Here is a 21,043-nt window from a genome sequence, read left to right as displayed (position 1 = left end):
AATAATGGCTATACACACAGGTCCCACTTACTGAACACAATGTGTTCTCAGGAAATCATCTGTAAGGCGGGTGTTTGCATAATGAGCTGACAATTTCAATGATTTCCTATGGGAACAATTCTACTTTGTGATCTTTTCCTTTCCCCCCATCATGGTTTGTTCCTAAAATGGCTATAGCCAACCGGCAAAAGACAGACAAAGAAAAAAACTGATTTGTCCCATCTCTCTTTCTAGTTCCTCTCTCATACATATGAAAGAATGAGAAAATGGTTGCCACTGACCAACAAACCACAAACAAATAAGGAACGAAGGAAGGGAGGGAGGGAGGAAGGAAGGAAGGGGGCAAACTCTGGCTGTTTGGCTATCTGAATCTGCAGTGTGTATAGTGAGGTTTGGGCAGAACTCTTCATGTTCAGATAACTGAATTTTCACATAATGAATGGACAGATTGCAGGACCTGCATGAAATAGAAAGAGACATCCAGAAGCCATTTTTGATGGAAATCTCCAAGTCATTCAGTTTTCATTAGAAACCAAAGAGATAGTGGCTTGGATCTCAATTCCCCATGCACCAGTAGGAATGTCCCATACACAGTGCCAGCAAAACAAAAGAAAACAACTAGCATAGATTCCCCCTGCAGCTCTTTGCTGCATCACACCATCATACTGTGGTAGATTGGGAGAACCTCCAGAAAAGGGGGAGTAGCTTGGAGGGGAAGAGAAGAACTGGTAAATCCCACCAGGGGTTCTTCCACGGGGTCTCAAGCCATACTGTGGCTCGGGATCCAAACCTTAGAAAGCATGTTTAATTAATGCAGTTCAGTTTTCAGAACTAGAAATATAGTATTTGTACCTGATCTTTACTAGTTAATCCAATATGCATGACAAGATAAAAGTGCACCAGGTAGTCAGGATTTGGCACAAAATCTTGGCGCCTAGCCATCATAGCACATATCAGTTTGTAGGCTTGAAGCTTCCCTTCCTTATATTCATCTGATAAGGTGGTAGCCTAAAATAAAAGAGTATGTTTTGTGAATAAGACAGCTTCTAAATAATGAGAACATGACTATTGTATTACAATATATGAAACAAAGACAACTGTTCAAGACATCCTTCTCAAGATGATAAAGGGCACATTTTAAGTTACATTTTCTATGATTTGGAACTTTTATGGAACTTAACATCAACATTTCTCACCCACAAACAAAATAGCTTTGATCCAGCAAAGGCCTCAGCTAATAGAAGGTGAGGGTTGCAATTTTCAGATATTCTTCCTCCACTGCAGCTCCGGGAAGACTGCTCTAAAGGAATGAGGGACCCTTTGGAAAAACATAGGAGTGTGTGGCTGCAGTGGAGAGAGAGAATCAGCAAAAATGGCACCTGCCCTTCCATCCATAGAAGCCTCCCTGAATCAAAGAACTTTCCATGAAGAGAACAGCACAAATGCATATAATCCATTATTAGGTTTGATAATTAACGTTTTGTATTATAAATAAAATACCAACACTAAGGAAGGGAAGTTGAAGACAGAACAGCACACTTTATTATAAAAATAGTAGATTAAAGCTTAAGTGCAACTTAATATATTCTTATTTACATCCCAATTAGCCAATTAATTTGCACATCACAGGCTGGTTGCACAGAATTCACTAAATTACTGTAGATGCTGACTCTGCTTTCATTACAGGACTTCAGGCATCATTCAAACAGGGCACAAGGGAACAGTCTCCTCTTTCTCCATAATGTGAATAGAGCGATGTGCACTCCTGAAGTTTACTCAAAAATCCTTAATACAGAGCAGTGGTCACATGTAGGCTTCTGTCACTGAAATCGCAGCCCTTGTGAACTTTTTGTATTTAGGTCAAATCCAAACTAATGAATATATATAGAAAAGTTTCAACATACATTCAGAAACAAAAGAATTTTAAAGGCTTATGTTGATGTTATGTTTAGATTTGTATAGTCAGTACAGTGGTACTTCTGGTTACATACTTAATTCGTTCTGGAGGTCCGTTCTTAACCTGAAACTGTTCTTAACCTGAAGTACCATTTTAAGCTAATGGGGCCTCCCGCTGCTGCTGCGCTGCCACCACGCGATTTCTGTTCTCATCCTGAAGCAAAGTTATTAATCCGAGGTACTATTTCTGGGTTAGTGGAGTCTGTAACCTGAAGCGTATGTAACCTGAAGTGTATGTAACCCGAGGTACCACTGTATAGCTACATGTACATTAAAGGTAAGGTAAAGGGTAAAGGGACCCCTGACCATTAGGTCCAGTCGTGACCGACTCTGGGGTTGCGACGCTCATCTCGCTTTATTGGCCGAGGGAGCCAGCGTACAGCTTCCGGGTCATGTGACCAGCATGACTAAGCCACTTCTGGCGAACCAGAGTAGCGCACGGAAACGCCGTTTACCTTCCCGCTGGAGCGGTACCTATTTATCTAGCTGCACTTTGACGTGCTTTCAAACTGCTAGGTTGGCAGGGACTGAGCAAGGGGAGCTCACCCCGTCGCGGGGCTTCGAACTGCCGACCTTCTGATCGGCAAGTCCTAGGCTCTGTGGTTTAACCCACAGCGCCACCTGCATCCCAACATTAGAGGTAGCTACAAAATTAACATAGTAAGGCATTCTTTCCTCCATGTTTAAAAAGCGATTTGGGAGTTTAGAAGACTGAAGGTAAACTAAAGCAGGATACTAATGAGATTGGTCCAGACCATGGTGCATGAAAAACTTACCTTGAACAACCACGATGCAAATATTCTGAGTGGAGGAATTAAAGTAGGAGGAGAGGGAGTGGATTGGTTATCCAGACTGATAGCAAGATTGTCCCTTATCTAAATAAATAGATAGAGAGATAGATAGTAAGACATACACAATCTTGATGAGCTAAAGTGAATAGTTTTTCCTTCTTAACCTCTTCAGATAGGGTCTCACACTTTCTTTTCTGATTGTTTTGGAAAATCCCAAACTAAAGAAGGCCCTTTTCTCATCAATAATCTGTGATGCATGAAGTTTGAAACTGAAGCGGCTGTTGTAATGCTTCTCCTTTCCTTTGGAAAGTCCCAATAGGTTACCAGGTTGCCTTGCAGGACGCCCACAGTATTTGGTTGACCCCTGTGAGAACAGGATGATGGGCTGGACAAGCCTCCAGTCTCATTCACTAGGGCTCTTCTTATGTTTGGATTTGATATCCCGCCTTTCACTCCCCTTCAGGAGTCTCAAAGCGGCTAACAATCTCCTTTCCCTTCCTCCCCCACAACAAACACTCTGTGAGGTGAGTGGGGCTGAGAGACTTCAAAGAAGTGTGACTGGCCCAAGGTCACCCAGCAGCTGCATGTGGAGGAGCGGAGACGCGAACCCGGTTCCCCAGATTACGTGACTACCGCTCTTAACCACTACACCACACTGGCTCTCTGTTATGTTCTTAGCTCCTGAGGTATATAGTGGGGCTGCCCTGGGTGACACAGCACTCTGAATCATGAGCTTGCTAATCTCAGATTCTGATTAGTATGGAATTTGTTACTGTAGTCCAACTAATTTGAACAGATAACTTTTGTACAAATTTCCTTCCTATCTCAAAACAACGGAAACATTATTGAATTTTTGAGGGCTTACAAATTAGGGTTGGTACAGTCGGGAACATTATTTACAAGCACACTTCATCCCAGTACCATTCATCTGTTTAAATATTAAAATCTTCACTATGGTCTCAATGGGTAGTTGAAAATAAGCTTTTAAACATTTAACATACAATATTCATAAGATTTTAGACAGGCTGGATCTAGACACATCAAATAAGCATTTCCGAAAAACGCATTGTAAACTTTGTATGAGAAATTGTTTTGGCAAAAATGGAACTCTACAATGCCATCTGGTGCCACAGTGTTATAATACATATAAAAAGGTAAAGGACCCGACTGTTAGGCCCAGTCGTGGTCGACTCTGGGGTTGGGGTGCTCATCTCGCTTTATTGGCCAAGGGAGCCGGCATACAGCTTCCAGGTCATGTGGCCAGCATGACTAAGCCGCCTCTGGCGAACCAGAGCAGCGCACGGAAACGCCACTTACCTTTGACATGCTTTCGAACTGCTAGGTTGGCAGGAGCAGGGACCGAGCAACGGGAGCTCACCCTGTCGCAGGGATTCAAACTGCCGACCTTCTGATCGGCAAGCCCTAGGCTCTGTAGTTTAACCCACAGCGCCACCCATATAACACATATAAAATGCTTTTTCTTTACCAATCTATCTGAGTCCACAGATTAAACAGTTACGGTATTTCCTGTTCTATTTATTTTAGCATCTCACATTAGTCTACTATTAGACAAAGTCTATAGTAGCAAACCTTACCTTTGCTAATTTGTACCATAGCGCAAAGAGATACTCAAAAACTCTGGCGTGTATTTTAGGACACTGGATACTGTTCACATCTCCAAGAATTCCCAATATTCTTCGCCATAACACAGCAGCAGAATCAGGATGCCAGCCTATGAGATTCCCACCAGCAATTATACTGCAATCATCAGCAAGAAACTCACTGCTGTCTAGAAGAGAAAATTATTTGTTATTAATTACTAGCAAAATACCTAAGTGTGTCCTAAAAGGAGGACTTTCGTACAGGAGGGCTGGTGCATCTCAGTGTGAATAAAAACATCCCACCTTCCACACAGGATCTTTGCCACTGCAGGCTGGATGCCCAGTGGTCTGATTCACATGTAACACTAAGTCAAACTATGGCTTAAGCAACAATGAGCAAGCATGTGTGTACGCAAAAGGCTGTGGCTGCTTTACTCCTCTCCAGATCCTACTGCTACCAGGCATACGGGGCAACCATATTTTTCTCCATACAGTTACTTAGGAAGAAAGGTTGTTTTCTGCTGCTCCAGAGAAGCGGACACGGAGCAATGGATCCAAACTACAAGAAAGAAGATTCCACCTAAACATTAGGAAGAACTTCCTGACAGTAAGAACTGTTTGACAGTGGAATTTGCTGCCAAGGAGTGTGGTGGAGTCTCCTACTTTGGAGGTCTTTAAGCAGAGGCTTGACAACCATATGTCAGGAGTGCTCTAATGGTGTTTCCTGCTTGGCAGGGGGTTGGACTCGATGGCCCTTGTGGTCTCTTCCAACTCTATGATTCTAAGAAACTGTACGTTAGCTTCCTGCAAGCATTTTAAAATAGCTTTAAAAAGAAAGAATTAGCTCCTTTCCTGCTTATGCTAATGTGGGATGGAATGCTGGAAATCACAGGCATTTGCAGGCTGCTTTTTGGGGTAGTGGTGGGAATAAATACCCCAAATAAATAAATACTTAGGCTTCCAGTTCCGGTGCCTTAAAGGAGACAGCTCCCACGACAGTGGGAGATCGTTGGTGAAGAAAACACAAGGATAATTGTGGGTAATTATTCTTGCAAGTTCCCTCCAGGGTCAGGGGGAAAGGCCTTCACTCACAGTTTGTCTAGGTACCTGGCTCTCACTCTGGCATGGAATGTGGGAGGCAGGGAGGTGCTGAGTGCAAAAGCACTACGCCTGTCAATGACCCTCCTACCCGCCATCAAGAAGCAGAGGTTCTTCTGTTAATTAGTTTATTTTGGACTAATGTACAGACGCGTTCTAGAAGAGATGAGATCATAAACTGCGGAACTGAAGCAGCTACAAGGTCTTTAAGGTTTGAATTTGAAAGATGTGTAAAAGACAGTGTGGGGGGAGGGGAGCCTACAGCTTCTTTATATAAAGTTTTCTTTTTTACATTTATGATTCAGCAACCCTCCCTAGAATGTTAAATCAATTTCTACAAAGAGCAAGTGAAGAAAGAGGAAACTGGACTGCAGATATGGAATACAACATTAAACAGAACTGTGTGCGCAAAAAACTCAATTAACATTAAAAGGACTAAGAATTTAATTTAATTGGACTATGCTAATTATCACTTTGTGAGCATGGAATCTGAAAGGTATGTGCTATTTATCTTCGGCTGAACAGAGGAATGAAAGGAGCCTGGAAACTTGCCAAGGGCACCGGCAGTATAACAAATCACTCCTCTTCCTAGGCTGGGAGGGAAAATAGCGAAAACAGGTTACTGACTGGGATAGAGTGACTTTGCAGCTATTGCTAAAGTTGCAAAACAAAGAAGCACGGGACTGAGTGAGGGAGAAATTTAATTGGACTGTGTTAATTATCATTTTGCGAGTATGGAATCTGGAAGGGATTGAGTAAGGGAGAAATTTCTGGAACAACACTGGGGTATCAGGTCTGCTCAAGGAATGACAGATTGCAGCAACAACTGGGGAAAGATTGACATACAAGGACATCATGGACAGAATAAATGTCACACACAGGAAGAACAATGATACAGTATGAGATGTTCACTTGTAAATTACTTAATGTATCAACACAAATAGAAGTTATAAATATTGCAGCTGTTGTATAAAGGATTACTATTATGACGGGAATGTGATTGAAACCAATAAGATTTTGGAATGCAGAAACAAAGTAAATCACCATCAATTCTAGCATGTGGGCGGCCCACCTAAATTATATAATTTGGTATTTGAATGATTTGTATTAGGAATTGTATTATAATTTGGCATTGTTATAATGAGGCTATTATTGGATTATTGTAATTGAAAAACTAATAAAAATTATCATAATAAATAAATAAATAGCATCTGGAAACAGATACACATTTCTGGTAGATATAGAGAGCCAGTGTGCCTAATGGTTATGAGTGTTGGATCTGGGAGACCAGGGTTCAAATCTCAGCCATGAAGCTCACTGGGTGACCTTGGGCCAGTCGCCATCTCTTAGCCTAACCTACCTCACAGGGTTGTTGTGAGGATGAAATAGGAAGGAGAAAAATATACACCACATTGAGTTCCATGGAAGAAAAAGGTACATGTAATAAATAAATAAATAATAAATATTAGATATAGCGACCGAGAGGTGAAGAGGCCTAAGTAGACCAGGCTTTGGAGAAAATTATATTCCAAGTCTACTTGCTGTTGGTTCTCAACAGGTAAACCTGCTGTCCCTCTACAGGTGGACCTGGCACCTGTCTGTCTCCTCTACCCACCACTGAAACCCTCTGTTATTTCCCTGCCTTTTGTCGCCTCCTCTAGCCCTTAATTAACTGCACTGCTGCTACTATCTTCACAGCCCCCTCCCCACTACATTTCCCTAAAAAAAGCCAACTCTCCCACTCCAGGTTATCTACACTGCATTATCATCCACAACTAACCTTCTTCCTTCAAAAAGTGGGTATTATAAAACTGGATTACTTTGCAGCCACAGTCCTGCTCCATGTAGTATGGGTATAATAATGATGGACTTTATTTGTCCTGACAATTACATAAATGTGTGATAATGGTCAATTTGTGAAATTAATCAAGTTTCCCTATTAAGCCAAATTTCCTTCTGAGTGTCCAGCATTGTCAATGAAATCAGTACAACAGCTGCTCGGGTTACGTTACCCTCAGGTAACGTAAACTTCAGGTTGTGAAAGCGGCAAACCTGGAAGTGTTTCCCCCACGCACATGCGCAAAGTGGTCTACCGCTTCTCCTCGGGTTGCAAAAACCTCGGGATGCGGCTGGACCTCTGGAATGGATCCTGTTCACAACCGGAGGTATGTTATTGAAGGTTTGGCACATATGACTCCAACTATCCATTTTCATCCTATAATAATTTCAGCCTATAATAATTTCCAGCACATGACCTATTTAACATGAGTTGTTCACTCAAAAGCAAAGTGATTAACACAAAACAATTTGTTCTCAAAAGGCACACATCTCTTTAGGAGTACATTTTCACTCACATCAACACTTACATTTCTAAGTCTAACACAAAATTAATGTTATTCAAGAAGAAATCAAAAGCCACACAGATAACAAGGGGCAATAAAACTGACTTCATCACAGCTACAGTACTTACTAGAACAAAAAGCACAGGAGATCTTGAAGAGCAGAACAGCTTGTTTTTCTACTGATGCACTTATTTGTCAGAAAATTTCTCAGACTTGCTTACTTATCTATTTAAAACATTTTCCCACTCTGGTTTTTGGCCAAATTGTCTCCCATAGCAGCTTACAAAAACGAACTGTATACAGACCATGCCTTTAGGCTTACAAGCTAGAGACTTGAAATTAGTGGGTATTCAGCACCCTCTAGTGCTACAAAAGCAACATATCCAATACAGTGGTGCCTCGCAAGACGAAATTAATCCGTTCCGTGAGTATCTTCGTCTAGCGGTTTTTTCGTCTTGCGAAGCAACCCTATTAGCGGCTTAGCGGCTTAGCGCTATTAGCGGTTTAGCGGCTATTAAAGGCTTAGCGGCTTAGCGGCTAAAAGGCTATTAGCGGCTTAGAAAAAGGGGGGGAAGCGGAAAAAAATCGGAACACTTGCAAGACATTTTTGTCTTGCAAAGCAAGCCCATAGGGAAAATCGTCTTGCGAAGCAGCTCAAAAACGGAAAACCCTTTCGTCTAGCGGGTTTTCCATCTTGCGAGGCATTCATCTTGCGGGGCACCACTGTACAGTTATGATACCAGCAACACAACTCAGACAATAAAGGTCAAGAATTGTCTTACCCTCCTCAGAGCACCAACCTTCTGAGAGCTTTTGTCTATTACATAGGGAGGACCATAAGGAGTCTCTAGTGTGTCTAGAACAGCTATGTGGCTCAAGAGTGAATGTACACAGGTAGGAAAATATATTGCTCCCAAATAGAAGCAGTCCAGTCTGGTGCAGCTCAACCAGTTGTCTTGTGTGTTGGACGTCTCCTACTGAGACACTTAGGAGAGTTGGTTCTCCGCCCAGAGTAGGAATAAGGTGATCTCCTGCTGTAGATCTGCTGATTTGGTCCCACCTTCCCTGTTGATATAGGAGTGAACATTTGTGTTGTCCATTCTGATTAGGATGCAATAGATGGGCATGCTGTGGAAAAAGGGCTGAGTGGCCAGACATACTGCTTTAAGGTCAAGCCAGTTGATGATGTGCTGTGTGAATCGACGGGTGTCCAGTCTGCCTGGAACAGTCACCCCTCGCAATGCATCCCCCAGCCTTGCAGGCTGGCATCCAATGTTATGGTGATCTTTAGGGGACCTCTAAGGGGGATTCCTTTCCATGGGTTAGCATGCCTTGTCCAGAACATGGTCTCTCATAGCTGTGGAGGGATCAAGACATAGTGGTGCTTGCTGTGAATGTGACCACTGGTGTAGGAGGAGGAACCACTGGAGTGGTCTCACATGAAGCTTGGCCCACAGAATGACTTGTGAGGCTGATATGTATAGATCCAGGATACAAGCCAGCAGTATGATGTCCATCCTATTGGAGGACATCAGGAGCTTAGTTGCTGCCTTGATTGAAAGGACTACCAGGCCCTGGGTAGTATCTACCAGTGCACCAATATGTATGAGGAGGAGTTGGCTGTTATCTTTGTTGATGAGGAATCTGTGAGTTTGGCGGGTCCTCATAGTGTTCTGAAGATGTGGTTGCCCTAGAGGGGGAGGTGAGTCACCAGGGCAACTATGGTCTTCATGAAGACTCTCAGAGATCAGGCCAATCTGAACAGGAGGGCCCTGAATGGTGAGGGCCAGGCATAGGCAAACTTGGCCCTCCAGATGTTTTGGTACTAAAACTCCCATCATCCCTGACCATCGGTCCTTAGCTAGGGATGATGAGAGTTATAGTCCCAAAACACCTGGAGGGCCGAGTTTGCCTATGCCTGGTGTGGGCCAATGAAGAGTCGAAGACACTTGTGGTACTTGGGCTGAATAGGAATGTGAAGGTATGCATCCTGTAAGTCTATGGAAATCATGCAGTCATTGAGATGAAGGGACTGCTTGATACGTCCCAGGGAATTCATCTGGATTTTGGGGGGTAGATCACTCAGCGGTTGAGATATTTCAGACTGAGTACTGCCCTCCAGGCTTTGCGATCTTTTTTGAGAACTACAAAGAAAATTGAATAGGTGCCTAACAAGTGTTCTTCTGCAGGTACTGGCTCTATTGCTGCCATACTGATGAGATGCTGGACACATTCCCTCACAATCTGGCATTTGGACGGGGATGTAGAGAGGAGTGATGAACTGAGCTTGAGGGTGAATGATGAATTCTATGCAGTCACCATAGGACCCATTGAGCCATCATTGAGTGCTGCCAAATATGTATGAATGCTTTTAGGCAACTTCCCAACTTGATTGCTAATGGCATCATTGGTGTCTTGGGGGGTTCTTGGAAGGGGTGGAGATGTTGAACTTGTTTCCCTGTTGACCTTTTGGAGAAAAACATGGCTGGTTTCAGGTTTGTTTTGGCTTGAGTTCCTTCAGTCTGCCTTGCTGCCTGTAGCGACAAATGACTGATTTGTCGGAGAAGCACCGTTCCTCCTGTTGGGTTACGATAACTTTTCTTTTATCTTTAGAGTCAAGAAGAAAGTCTTTGAGTGTTTCTTCATCGAATAGCATTGATCCATGGAAAAACACTATGGAGAGGTTGATTAGGGAAGAAGTCTGCTTACCACTGTTTAAGCAATAAGGTACTGTGTGCTATGACACCTGCCACCATGGAGCATGCTGAAAACTGTGATGTACCCATGGTGGCATCTGCCATGAATACTGCCACCCTAGGCAGATGTACACAGGATCCTGTTCTGGAGTTGAGAGAAAACCCTTCACTCGAGATGCATGAGCAAATGATCACAACAAGACTCTTATGCCAGATCTCAGCACCTTAGATCTCCTCACCACCATGGATCCTATTACTACCTTATTACTACCTTATGTTTCTGAACCCTTCCTCTTAATTTCCTCTTTGATAGTCTAAGCAGTTCCTAATGACCTGATCTTATGGGTGGAAATGTGGCTTCCCTTAATTTCTTCTTCCAGGTAGGAACCTTCTTTTTATAATATTTTTATTAAGTTTTTTTAAAAAATACAAATAAAATTCCAATACACATTATAAAAAATCTTTTCTATTTTCTATTTCCTAACCCATTTTCTGTTGTTATTCTCTCCCCCCCCCTTTGCTGCAAGCTATCATCACTCTATTTTATCATAATCATAACATAATAATCTTGAATTCTTTCTGTTGCTCATAGTTTGAAACCTGGTTGCAGGTTCTTCATATTGTAAAATTTCTTCAAATAGTTCAAAAAGGGCTTCCATTCTTTAAAAAAGAGTCATCATTAAATTTTCTTATTTTAGCTGTTAGCTTTGCTAATTCAGCATAGTCCATTATTTTACTTCTCCATTCTTCTTTAGTGGGAACTTCTTTGCCTTTCCAATTATGAGCACAAAATTTGGTAAATAATAGCTGCTTTGGTTAAATACATAAACAACTTAACCACCCTTTTTGTAATTTCTATCCGTATCATCCCTAGGAGAAAAGCTTCAGGTTTTTTAAACATCTTTTTTATCTCTTCATATATTATTTCCCAAAATACCCTACCTTTTTTTACAAGTCCACCACATATGAAAAAAGAACCGTCTGCTTGTTTACATTTCCAGCAGTTATTAGAAAATGTCTTATACATTTTAGATAGTTTATTAGGTGTTAAATATAATGTAAACATCATTTTCATATATTTTTCTTTTAAAGCATGGCAAGCAGTGAATTTCATGCCTACTTTCCACAACTTTTCCCAGACATTCATTTCTATATTATGTTCTAAATATTTAGCCCATTTTATCATTTCTTACTTCACCATTTCACCTCCCATTCTAGTAGTAGTTTATACATTTTTGAAATCAGTTTTTCTCTTCCTTCAAGCAAAATCTTTTCAAAGTTGGAACTTTGGTTTAAGGAGGAGGAGGTTAAGGCAACAATGATTAGATGGGCACAGGACATTGGACGTCCAATAATGATGGCCGAATGGGAAGAGTTTGGAGAACAAATATGAAATTTAAGGCGTGTTATAACATCAAAGAAAATATGTTAAAGATGCAGCACAGATGGTATCTTACCCCCTCAAGACTATCGAAGATGTATAAAAATTTAGCAAATACTTGTTGGAGGTGTGGTAGGAGTAATGGCGACATGTATCATATGTGGTGGACATGTACAAAGATCAAAGTGTTCTGGGGCTTAATTTACGAGGAGTTGAAAAAAATGTTTGGAATAACTTTTTTAAAAAGACCAGAGGCATTTCTGTTAAGCATTGTTGGCAGGGACATCCCGAAGGCCTTTAGGGAGGTATTTTTATATGCAACAGCTGCAGCTCAGACTTTGGTGGCAAAGGGGTGGAAGGAACAAGAAGCCCCGACAATAATGGACTGGCAGTACAAGCTACAAAAATTTGCTGAAATGGTGCAGTTAACAAATACCCTGAGAAGCAATTCAAAACAAAAAATTATGGAAAAGTGGGATAGATATAAAACATATGTTCAAAAATACAGTAAAGGTTTCCTATCTATGCTAGCATTTGATTGACGTTGGAGTGAGATTGAGTTGAGAAGTAAGACTAAGAGCACATATTGATATAGGAATGTATTAGATAATATGTAAAGAAATATACAATAATAAGAGTACATTCATTTGTAAAAAAGGAATATACAACGGGAAAGACAGGAAGTCTAGTGTGTTGGTACATATATGATTTTGGGGGGAAATTGTTTTTGTTTGTTCTCTTTGTTCTTTCTTTCTTTTTCTTTTTTTTGGTTTCATTTTCTTTCTTTGTATATATTTTTGTATACATATTGGAAATTATATTATAGTAAGTCCTATAATGTAATATGACAACGTTTACCAATGTAATATAAGAATGTTAACAAGTAAATAAAATGCAAATTCAAAAAAACAAAACAAAAAAAAAACAAAGTTGGAACTTTGGTCCATGAAACCTTTTAACAGATCTTTTTGAAAAATACTCATTAATTTGATAATATGGAACAGGTAGAAACCTTCTTGGGCCTGCTTCCCCCCAAGTATCTAGGAAGAGGAGGACTGGGGTGAGCCCCTAAATAGGGTACTGAGAAATTCAGCAAAGATGGGAGGAGTGGTGAAAATACCAACTTCAACGTGCATGGAAGGAATAAGCATGTCTAGTATCTCCCTTTACCTATACACATTTTGCATAAGGGCAGTAATTTCTCAAACTGATTCCTGGAGCAAAAGAGTGCTCTTACAGAAAGTCTAATGTGATTTACCTTTCCCCAGTACACTTTTCATTAATATATATAACTTACCTTCTGCCACACAAATTCCTGCTCCAAAGAGTTTGGCTTTCTAAAACTGTACATTTTATGAAGTCTAACATTATCAACTCAAGAAACCATACATGGGTGTACATATTTGTGATTTGTGTGTGTGTGTGTGTGTGTTATACAAACCACCACACAGACACACAACACACTTCCTTGAGTATACATACCTGTTAAATTTGTGACACCTGAAGGACTCAGATGCAACCACTGGCACGCATCAGGATCAACACAAATATCAGCTGGGATATTGACATCAGGGTTTTCTTCACATGCTTGCCAGGGAGCTAATGTGATATCTACTTCATTATTGTATCCAATGGAGGTATCACTGCTAACACTTTCACCTACATTGCCAAAAGTGATGAGTAAAACAGTCATTTGAAAGAAGACATTTTAAAAACATATGTATACGCAATGGTGACACCAGCATATTGTACCACAAATCACCAGCAAAGCAATAAACACCTCTTTTACTGAAACTCACTCTGTTCTCCTTCTCTGGGATTTCCATGTGATTGTTGCATGTCTGCTTTGAGATCTAATTGAGATGGAGGGTTGCTTGCCTGTGTGGAAAAAAATACAGGAAATTGTTTGGACTACAATTTATTTTCTTATCAAATTGTCTCAAATTAATGGAGGCATATACTTCCAGATAACTGCTCAAAACACTTGCAGATTAAGGGCTGGAACACATTATTTGGAGGACAGCAGTTGTTGCTAGCACCAGCTTCTTCCCCCTTTCTGTGAGTTGGGCAGGGGATTGAGTGTATGCGTGGCAGCAGTAGCAGCTGGTGGGGCTGTGTGGGTGGTTGTAGGCACAGTGTTGGGAGCACTGGCTTCGCTTCACTGCTGTGTCACACTGTGTGGTGATCCTGCTGCCCTCCCCCTCCTCCTCTTGGTAATCAACAGCAACACTAATTGTTGGGAAAGTCAGGAGACCAAGAGCTCTGGTGAACTCAAAATCATGCACACACACTATTTAGTGCTATTTTTATTGACTTAATGAAGACATTGCCCTAATAAGGATTTTTTCTTATGGCCCAAACAGGGGTACAGTGGTACCTTGCAAGACGAATGCCTCGCAAGACAAAAAACTCACTAGACGAAAGGGTTTTTGGTTTTTTGAGTTGCTTCGCAAGACGATTTTCCCTATGGGCTTGCTTCACAAGATGGAAACGTCTTGCAAGTTTGTTTCCTTTTTCTTAACACCGTTAATACAGTTGTGACTTGACTTCGAGGAGCAACTCATAGAACGCGGTGTGGTAGCCTTTTTTGAGGTTTTTAAAGACTTTGGTGATTTTTGAAGCTTTTCCAAAACTTTCCCGACACCGTGCTTCGCAAGACGAAAAAAATCACAAGACGACAAAACTCGCGGAACGAATTAATTTCGTCTTGCGAGGCACCACTGTACCTTTACTTTTTAATGCACATTAAAACTTACTTCTTGGGCTGTACTTTCCTTGTTCATGGACCTCTCAGTTCCTTGAACACATTCAGCATCCAAAGTTAAGTTCTGTGAGCTTTCTGTTTTTCTAACTGTGAAATGGAAAGTAATATTTTAATTCTTTAAAAAATACTTCATTCAAATATTGGGATTATCAGTTAACAAATAAATATGACACGCTAATCAAGCCATTGTGTCAGCTATGCACTTAGACTATTTTATACTAATTTCAATCCTCATGCACAAGATATTAGCATACCCGGGCAATCCAAAGTTTGCTTAAGTACAAAAAGCTATTTAGGGTGGAAAACCCTAATGGAGGTGGGGGAGAGTAATGAAAACAGACTAATGAGGATTAACTATGCTCAGTGGGTATGGAATGCTGACCAACTATTGAGGGACAGCACAGAAGCTTGGGTAGGAGGGGCAATGAAATTGAGGGGCTGGGAATGGAGGAGAGATGATAAAAAGAGAAAATGGTGGCGAGAACCTTGCCATTGTCATCATTTGTGGGAAAATGATTGCTTGTACATAAGAGCATGAGCAGAGTTCTTATTATTGCAGAGTGATTTTACAGCACGAGATATTGCTAAGAGCATGATGAGCACGTGAACACCTCATGCTAGACTAATGATTGGCTCACGTAGCATAACACTCTCTTTGTCTGTGGGCAAAAGCAAGGTTACATTCCTTTGATTTGGTACCTTTGAGTACCAGGCAGAGCAAGCGCAGTGCTGGAGGAGAGAGGATGATTTATTTCTTACTGCACACAATAAACATTGCGGTTGAAGCCAAAGCTTTTTCTTCAAGTCATCTTGGTGTGAGACTGATTTCTGACTGATTTTCTTACTGATGTTGAGCTGGATTCTCGACATTTGGTGCCCCGTGTGACTACCTTTGGACTCCACGTTGTTTCTCATCGTTCAGCGCTCACCACGCGTCTTTCATCCGCTATGGATCCCGGTGAGTGCTCCCTTGGTACCCCGTGTATGTGATTCTGGACTACGTTAAGGACTTATCAGCACTTATCTCGCCCGGCAAGGGCTGCAGACGCGTCGTTCATCCACCTAGTGGATCCCTGGTGAGTGCTCCCAACCCCCCCCCTTTTCTTTTGCCATTATGGGGCAGTCTCTCTCTCCACCACAGAAAAAGTTTTTTGAAGACCTTAAATCTCTTTTGGCCAGCAACAGCCTTCTTGTCTCAGATGCTGATATCGTGTCTCTTATAGAAGCATTGGATATTCACTGTCCCTGGTTTCCTCAGCATGGGAATTATAGTTTAAAAGACTGGGAAAAGATAGGACAATTTTTCCAAAACCATCCTCAGATTGATGTCAGAGTTTTACATGCCTGGACTGAAGTTTACACAGCAATGTCCAGTTTGACTCCAGCCAATCTCCTTTTGGCTGCTGCATCTGTTTTTTTGCCTGCCGACTTTCCATTGCTATATCCAGCATTGCCTTCTTCTGCTGTATATGCCCTACCAAAGGCTCCTGTCGTCCCTCCCCTGCATTCTTCGCATTCAGCACCCCCCATTTCCACTCCTCTCCAAGAAGAGACTCTTTGTACTGCTGCTCCGTTGCTGCCTTTTGATTCTGATACTCCAAATCTCTTTCCTGTGATTGCTCCTGCACCCCCAGCCCCCGTCATGCTGACCCAAACTGATGTTCTCGATGGGCTGACGGGAGGAGGCAATTTTCTTCCTATTGCCCAACAGTTGGCCCTTGATCCTATGTATTGGGCAGCCACCACTGCTGCCGCTCAAGAGGCTCTGGCCTCTGTCCCTGATGACAGGAATGAGCACGGTGGCCTATTGGGAAGCGTCAGACAGGGCCTTGCAAAGCCCTATGGACAATTTGTTGATCGCTTGTATAATACCTTCAAGCGGCAAGTTCAGGACCTGGCAGCACAAGACCTGACTGTACGCCAGCTTGCGTTCACTAATGTAAATGAGAACCATAAGCAAGCACTGTGCCCTTTGATGACAACATCAAATATAGCCATTGCTGATATCCTTACAGCCTGCCAGTCAGTGGGCACTGAGATGCACAAAGCTCATCTTTTAGCCACGGCCTTGTCTTCCGCCGTGTCCCAAAATCCTGCAAAGGATAAAACCTGTTGGCTTGACAGTGGCTAAAGAAAAAATCCAGCGGACTTTACCCATTACGTACCTGGGACACAAGCTGACAGCATCTGCTGCCATTCCAGTCACGCCTCAACTACAGTTCCCTGATCATCTTAAATTGGTGGATTTACAACAAATTCTTGGACAGCTGAATTGGATAAAGAGTTATTTGGACCTGCCCACCTCCACTTTGTCTCCACTATTTTCTGCCCTTAAAGGACATAAGGATCCAGCAGACAAGATCACAGTCATTTCTTTTGATGCAGTCAACCCTAGAGGCCTGCATCCCCTGGCAATTTGGCAAATGGATGTCACCCACACGCCTTCTTTGGCTCCATTTTCTAAGGTACATCTCACTGTGGACACTGCCTCTGTGTCACCACGTTTCATTGGGCTTGGATTTTTGACTCAGCAGTACAAGGAGCAATACATCAGACTTATTTACAGCAAGTGGGCTCCTGTATCTGCAGAAATGGTTGTGTGACTTCTTCTGGATTATGGTTTTTACATGCCAATAATCGAGCCACGAAATACCACGCAGGTTGCTCGGAAACAGCCTTTGGACTAATTTACCATTCTCATCCTTATTGGCATCACTTGGATTTTACCCCCCATATTTTTTTTTCTCCTCCCTCAGGAGTCCTGCCTTATGATGTGTTCCCCTGAGCATGTACAGAGGGCTGTCTTGGAACTATTGTGGACTCTTGGCAAGGGAGGGGGTGAGGTTTCAGTGTGTTCCAGTTGTTTCATTTTTGTGCTTTGGCATGGTTCCCGGACAGAAAGCAAGTTGCAATATGGTTCTTTAACAGGGCCTGAGAAGACAATGGGCTCTGTTCTCGACCTTGTTGCAATCTTTTTAGTTACAGCAAGCGGAATATGCTTGAAGCGAAATATGCTTGGCTAGTGCTTTTTAGCTGCTGAGAAAAATGATTAAAAAAAAAAAACTTTAAAAAGCTTTGAGCCTTTTTTGGTGGTGGTATTCTAGCATTCCAGTAAATGCTTCATATAAGATTAGCAATAATATGAAGGATAATCGCATAAGTTTATTCCCTGTGTTTTTTTTTTATCGCTTGTAAAAATAGTGCCTTATTGTTTTCGTTTTAATCATAATAGCAAAAAAATTTTAGGTCATTATCCATATTGTAATTGGACCTATGAGTATGTTAATGGATCTTCTTATTTTTTTTATTACCACTATGAGTGATAGGCCAAAAGTCTCAGTTAATAATGTCACAACTTACATGACTTATGAACAACAGGCTGCGTGTAGAGATTTTTATGTTTGGTTGGACTGGATGAGAAAGAGCAGTAAATCTACATGTTTGCTTCAATCTGATTTATGGTTATTCTGTGGCAAATTGGACCGAAGCTTTGTTTTTAATTCTATCATCTTTGTTTTAAAAATAATTAACAAAAACAAAAAAAGTCAGAAATGAGAGAAGTTGCTTTATAAACTTTTTATGCTTTAAATGTAATCCTTGCCTCTAAAGGTGGAATTTATGCCTTAATTCATTCTCATTGTTGTATGTATATAACTGATCAATCAACCAATATCTCCACTACTATTGATTATATGGAACAAATGATAACCCATAATCCTTTGAATCCGCCTGAAGGTTTTGATCCATGGGATTGGTTATTTTCTTGGTTACTTAATGGATTATGGTTAAGAAATTTATTATTGATTGTAATTGCATGTATTGTTGGTTTTATTATGGTTTTGTATTCAATGCTTGCTTTTTTTTTTGATTTCCCAATATATTGCATGGTGGTTTCGACCACGGCCCACCACAGGGGTTACAAGAGGAATTTATGTTGCAAAATATAAACGCTTAGGTAATGAGATATATGATTCTGATTAAGATTTCCTCTTATAATATAAACAAGAAAAGAGGGCATGTGGGAAAATGATTGCTTGTACATAAGAGCATGAGCAGAGTTCTTATTATTGCAGAGTGATTTTACAGCACGAGATATTGCTAAGAGCATGATGAGCACGTGAACACCTCATGCTAGACTAATGATTGGCTCACGTAGCATAACACTCTCTTTGTCTGTGGGCAAAAGCAAGGTTACATTCCTTTGATTTGGTACCTTTGAGTACCAGGCAGAGCAAGCGCAGTGCTGGAGGAGAGAGGATGATTTATTTCTTACTGCACACAATAAACATTGCGGTTGAAGCCAAAGCTTTTTCTTCAAGTCATCTTGGTGTGAGACTGATTTCTGACTGATTTTCTTATTGCCCAGAGCACCCGTTTTACCTCATACCTCCTGTATAATTCCTCAAGCTGCTGGCAATCAGAAAAGTGAGCGAGGTGAGCAAAATAAGAAGGAACAACAGTCTGCACCTCCTCACAAACTGCTGCTGCAAGCTACCAAAATCTGCCTAACGGTTTGCCCCTTTAGAGGCAAGGTAATAAACTGGCATTATAAGAGTGATATAAGGAGACACCTAGCGGAGCTTCTGAGGGTAATCCCTAGCTCTATTGACCTGAGGCATATTGATCATATTAGCAGCAAACCTCAGAGGCAGAGAGTGCTGCTCTCCTTTAAAACCAAAAAGCTCCCTGCACTTATTATGTCCTCAAGAAGCCTTCTAATTAACTATGGAATCCTTGCTACAAGAGTCTTTACCAATACCAAGACCTGCCCCCTCTTACCAAACTGCTTGTTCAAAAAGAAAGCAGATAAGTCTGAGGGTCCGCCAATTGCCACGACCCCAACTCCCCTGGCCGCAGATCTAATCAGCTGGATTGACGCCCCCCTGCCTCCTCTGACAAAGGCTATACATCTGGAGAATTCTACAGAGCGTGAGTTACTTCTATCCTTCTCCCAATTGCCAAAACTGGAGCGGACAGAGATAACAGACAGATTGGACGAGTTGCTACTCTGTCTCCGTAACTCAGAAGATCATGCTCATGTAAATAAGATGAATTCCTCACCAATTGTAGATCAGTCTACACAAGCCCAAGTGGTACCTGCTTTAACGACCTTTGATCTGCAACCTGGCTGTACACGGCCTCGGGATGTCAAGCCCGGGCAGGATACAGTGGAAGATTTGACAACCCTCTGGTCAAACTCGGAAGCTGTGGCAAGACTGGATGCTCTTTTGGAGGCAAACCGAAAAGGATGCCTTCCACCTGCCTTATACTGCATGTTCCCTACAGCATCCGCAGATCCAAAAGGCCCACCCCCCTCAATCTTAGAGCATACTTTAAATGTAGAGTCTATGGACCTGTCGTTAAGTGATACTCCTGTGCACCAGAATCCATCCCTGCAGCTACCAATAATTAAGCCTCAAACCATGGCTGCTGCTGCGGTAAGTGGTGCTCGGAAATTGCCTGGTAAGCAAGCTACAATTACTTCCTTCTTCCAGCCTATTGTCCCCCCTCGCCGCATGCATTCCCAGGTGGATTCTGCCGTGCTGGTTCCGCAAGGCCCAGCATGACTCGAAGGGGTGACCAGGAGATTACTTACTTTCTTATCCTGGAATGTAGCTGGCATTAAACCTAAGCTGATGGATCCATCCTTTGTCGCCTACATAAAAGGCAGTCATATTCTTTTGCTGCAAGAGACCTGGGCTTGTGAGGGCTTCTCCCTATCAGGGTATAAGGGCTTCTACCTGAATGCACAACAGAATTTACTATCATCTGGCAGACCACAAGGTGGGTTGGCTACCCTAGTTTCCTTGGCCTTAAACCTGCAGGTGGAACAAATCGACATCCAGTCGTCATCCATGCTGGGTGTAAAGCTACAAACAGCGGAGGAAGTGTTTGTGGTGATTAATGTTTATTTGCACCCAATCTATAAGAAAAACCTGGTGGACCAAAGATGGAGGGAAATTCAACAGACTCTTGAAACTCTCCTAGAGAAATATCCTGAAGCCACCTTCCTAGTTGCAGGAGATTTCAATGGCCGATTGTCTCACTCTGATAAATCATTATTTGCCAAGTATAATAAATATCCCTCACTACCCATTTTAACCTCAGACCTTTTACCTAGGAATTTTAAAGACAGTGTTGCTACATATGCAGGTTTTAAATGTAGACAAACCTTGATGGCTCTTAATTTTCACCTTTTAAACGGAGCTCTCAGTTCTGATTACCCTGCCGAATTTACTTTCTGGTCAGGCTCCCGAGCCTCTACCATAGACTTTATTTGGACATCAGTAGACCTAATTCCCAAAATTTCCAACTTTAGGGTGGTAACGAGGCTGGAAAGTGACCATTTTCCATTAGAACTTTCTCTGACCCTGGATGGAGAATTGGCTACCTATTCCTGTGTGCCTATTACAA

At 41.8% G+C, this 21,043-nt stretch overlaps 1 protein-coding gene across 8 annotated transcripts in view; it reads right to left on the bottom strand.

The window, feature by feature from the left end:
• The window catches only part of RALGAPA2 (Ral GTPase activating protein catalytic subunit alpha 2), a 200,169-nt gene that overhangs the window by 113,299 nt on the left and 65,827 nt on the right, over positions 1-21,043 (bottom strand). For all 8 annotated transcript variants that reach the window (XR_014011001.1, XM_081205947.1, XM_081205949.1 and 5 more), the window contains 6 exons: positions 14,622-14,716; positions 13,665-13,743; positions 13,348-13,524; positions 4,343-4,536; positions 2,733-2,831; positions 853-1,008 (listed from right to left, as the gene is read on the bottom strand). Coding sequence is in view for 7 of the 8 variants with exons in the window: in XM_081205947.1 (XP_081062073.1) it covers positions 853-1,008; positions 2,733-2,831; positions 4,343-4,536; positions 13,348-13,524; positions 13,665-13,743; positions 14,622-14,716 (800 nt within the window). In the remaining variant the exon portion in view is untranslated. The remainder of the gene's footprint in view (positions 1-852; positions 1,009-2,732; positions 2,832-4,342; positions 4,537-13,347; positions 13,525-13,664; positions 13,744-14,621; positions 14,717-21,043) is intronic.

Source organism: Podarcis bocagei, assembly GCF_964188305.1.
Source record: "Podarcis bocagei genome assembly, chromosome: 8".
NCBI classification, from domain to species: Eukaryota; Metazoa; Chordata; class Lepidosauria; order Squamata; family Lacertidae; genus Podarcis; species Podarcis bocagei.
The sequence above is the reverse complement of the archived record's forward strand: the minus strand, read 5'-3'. Positions and strand labels throughout refer to the sequence as shown.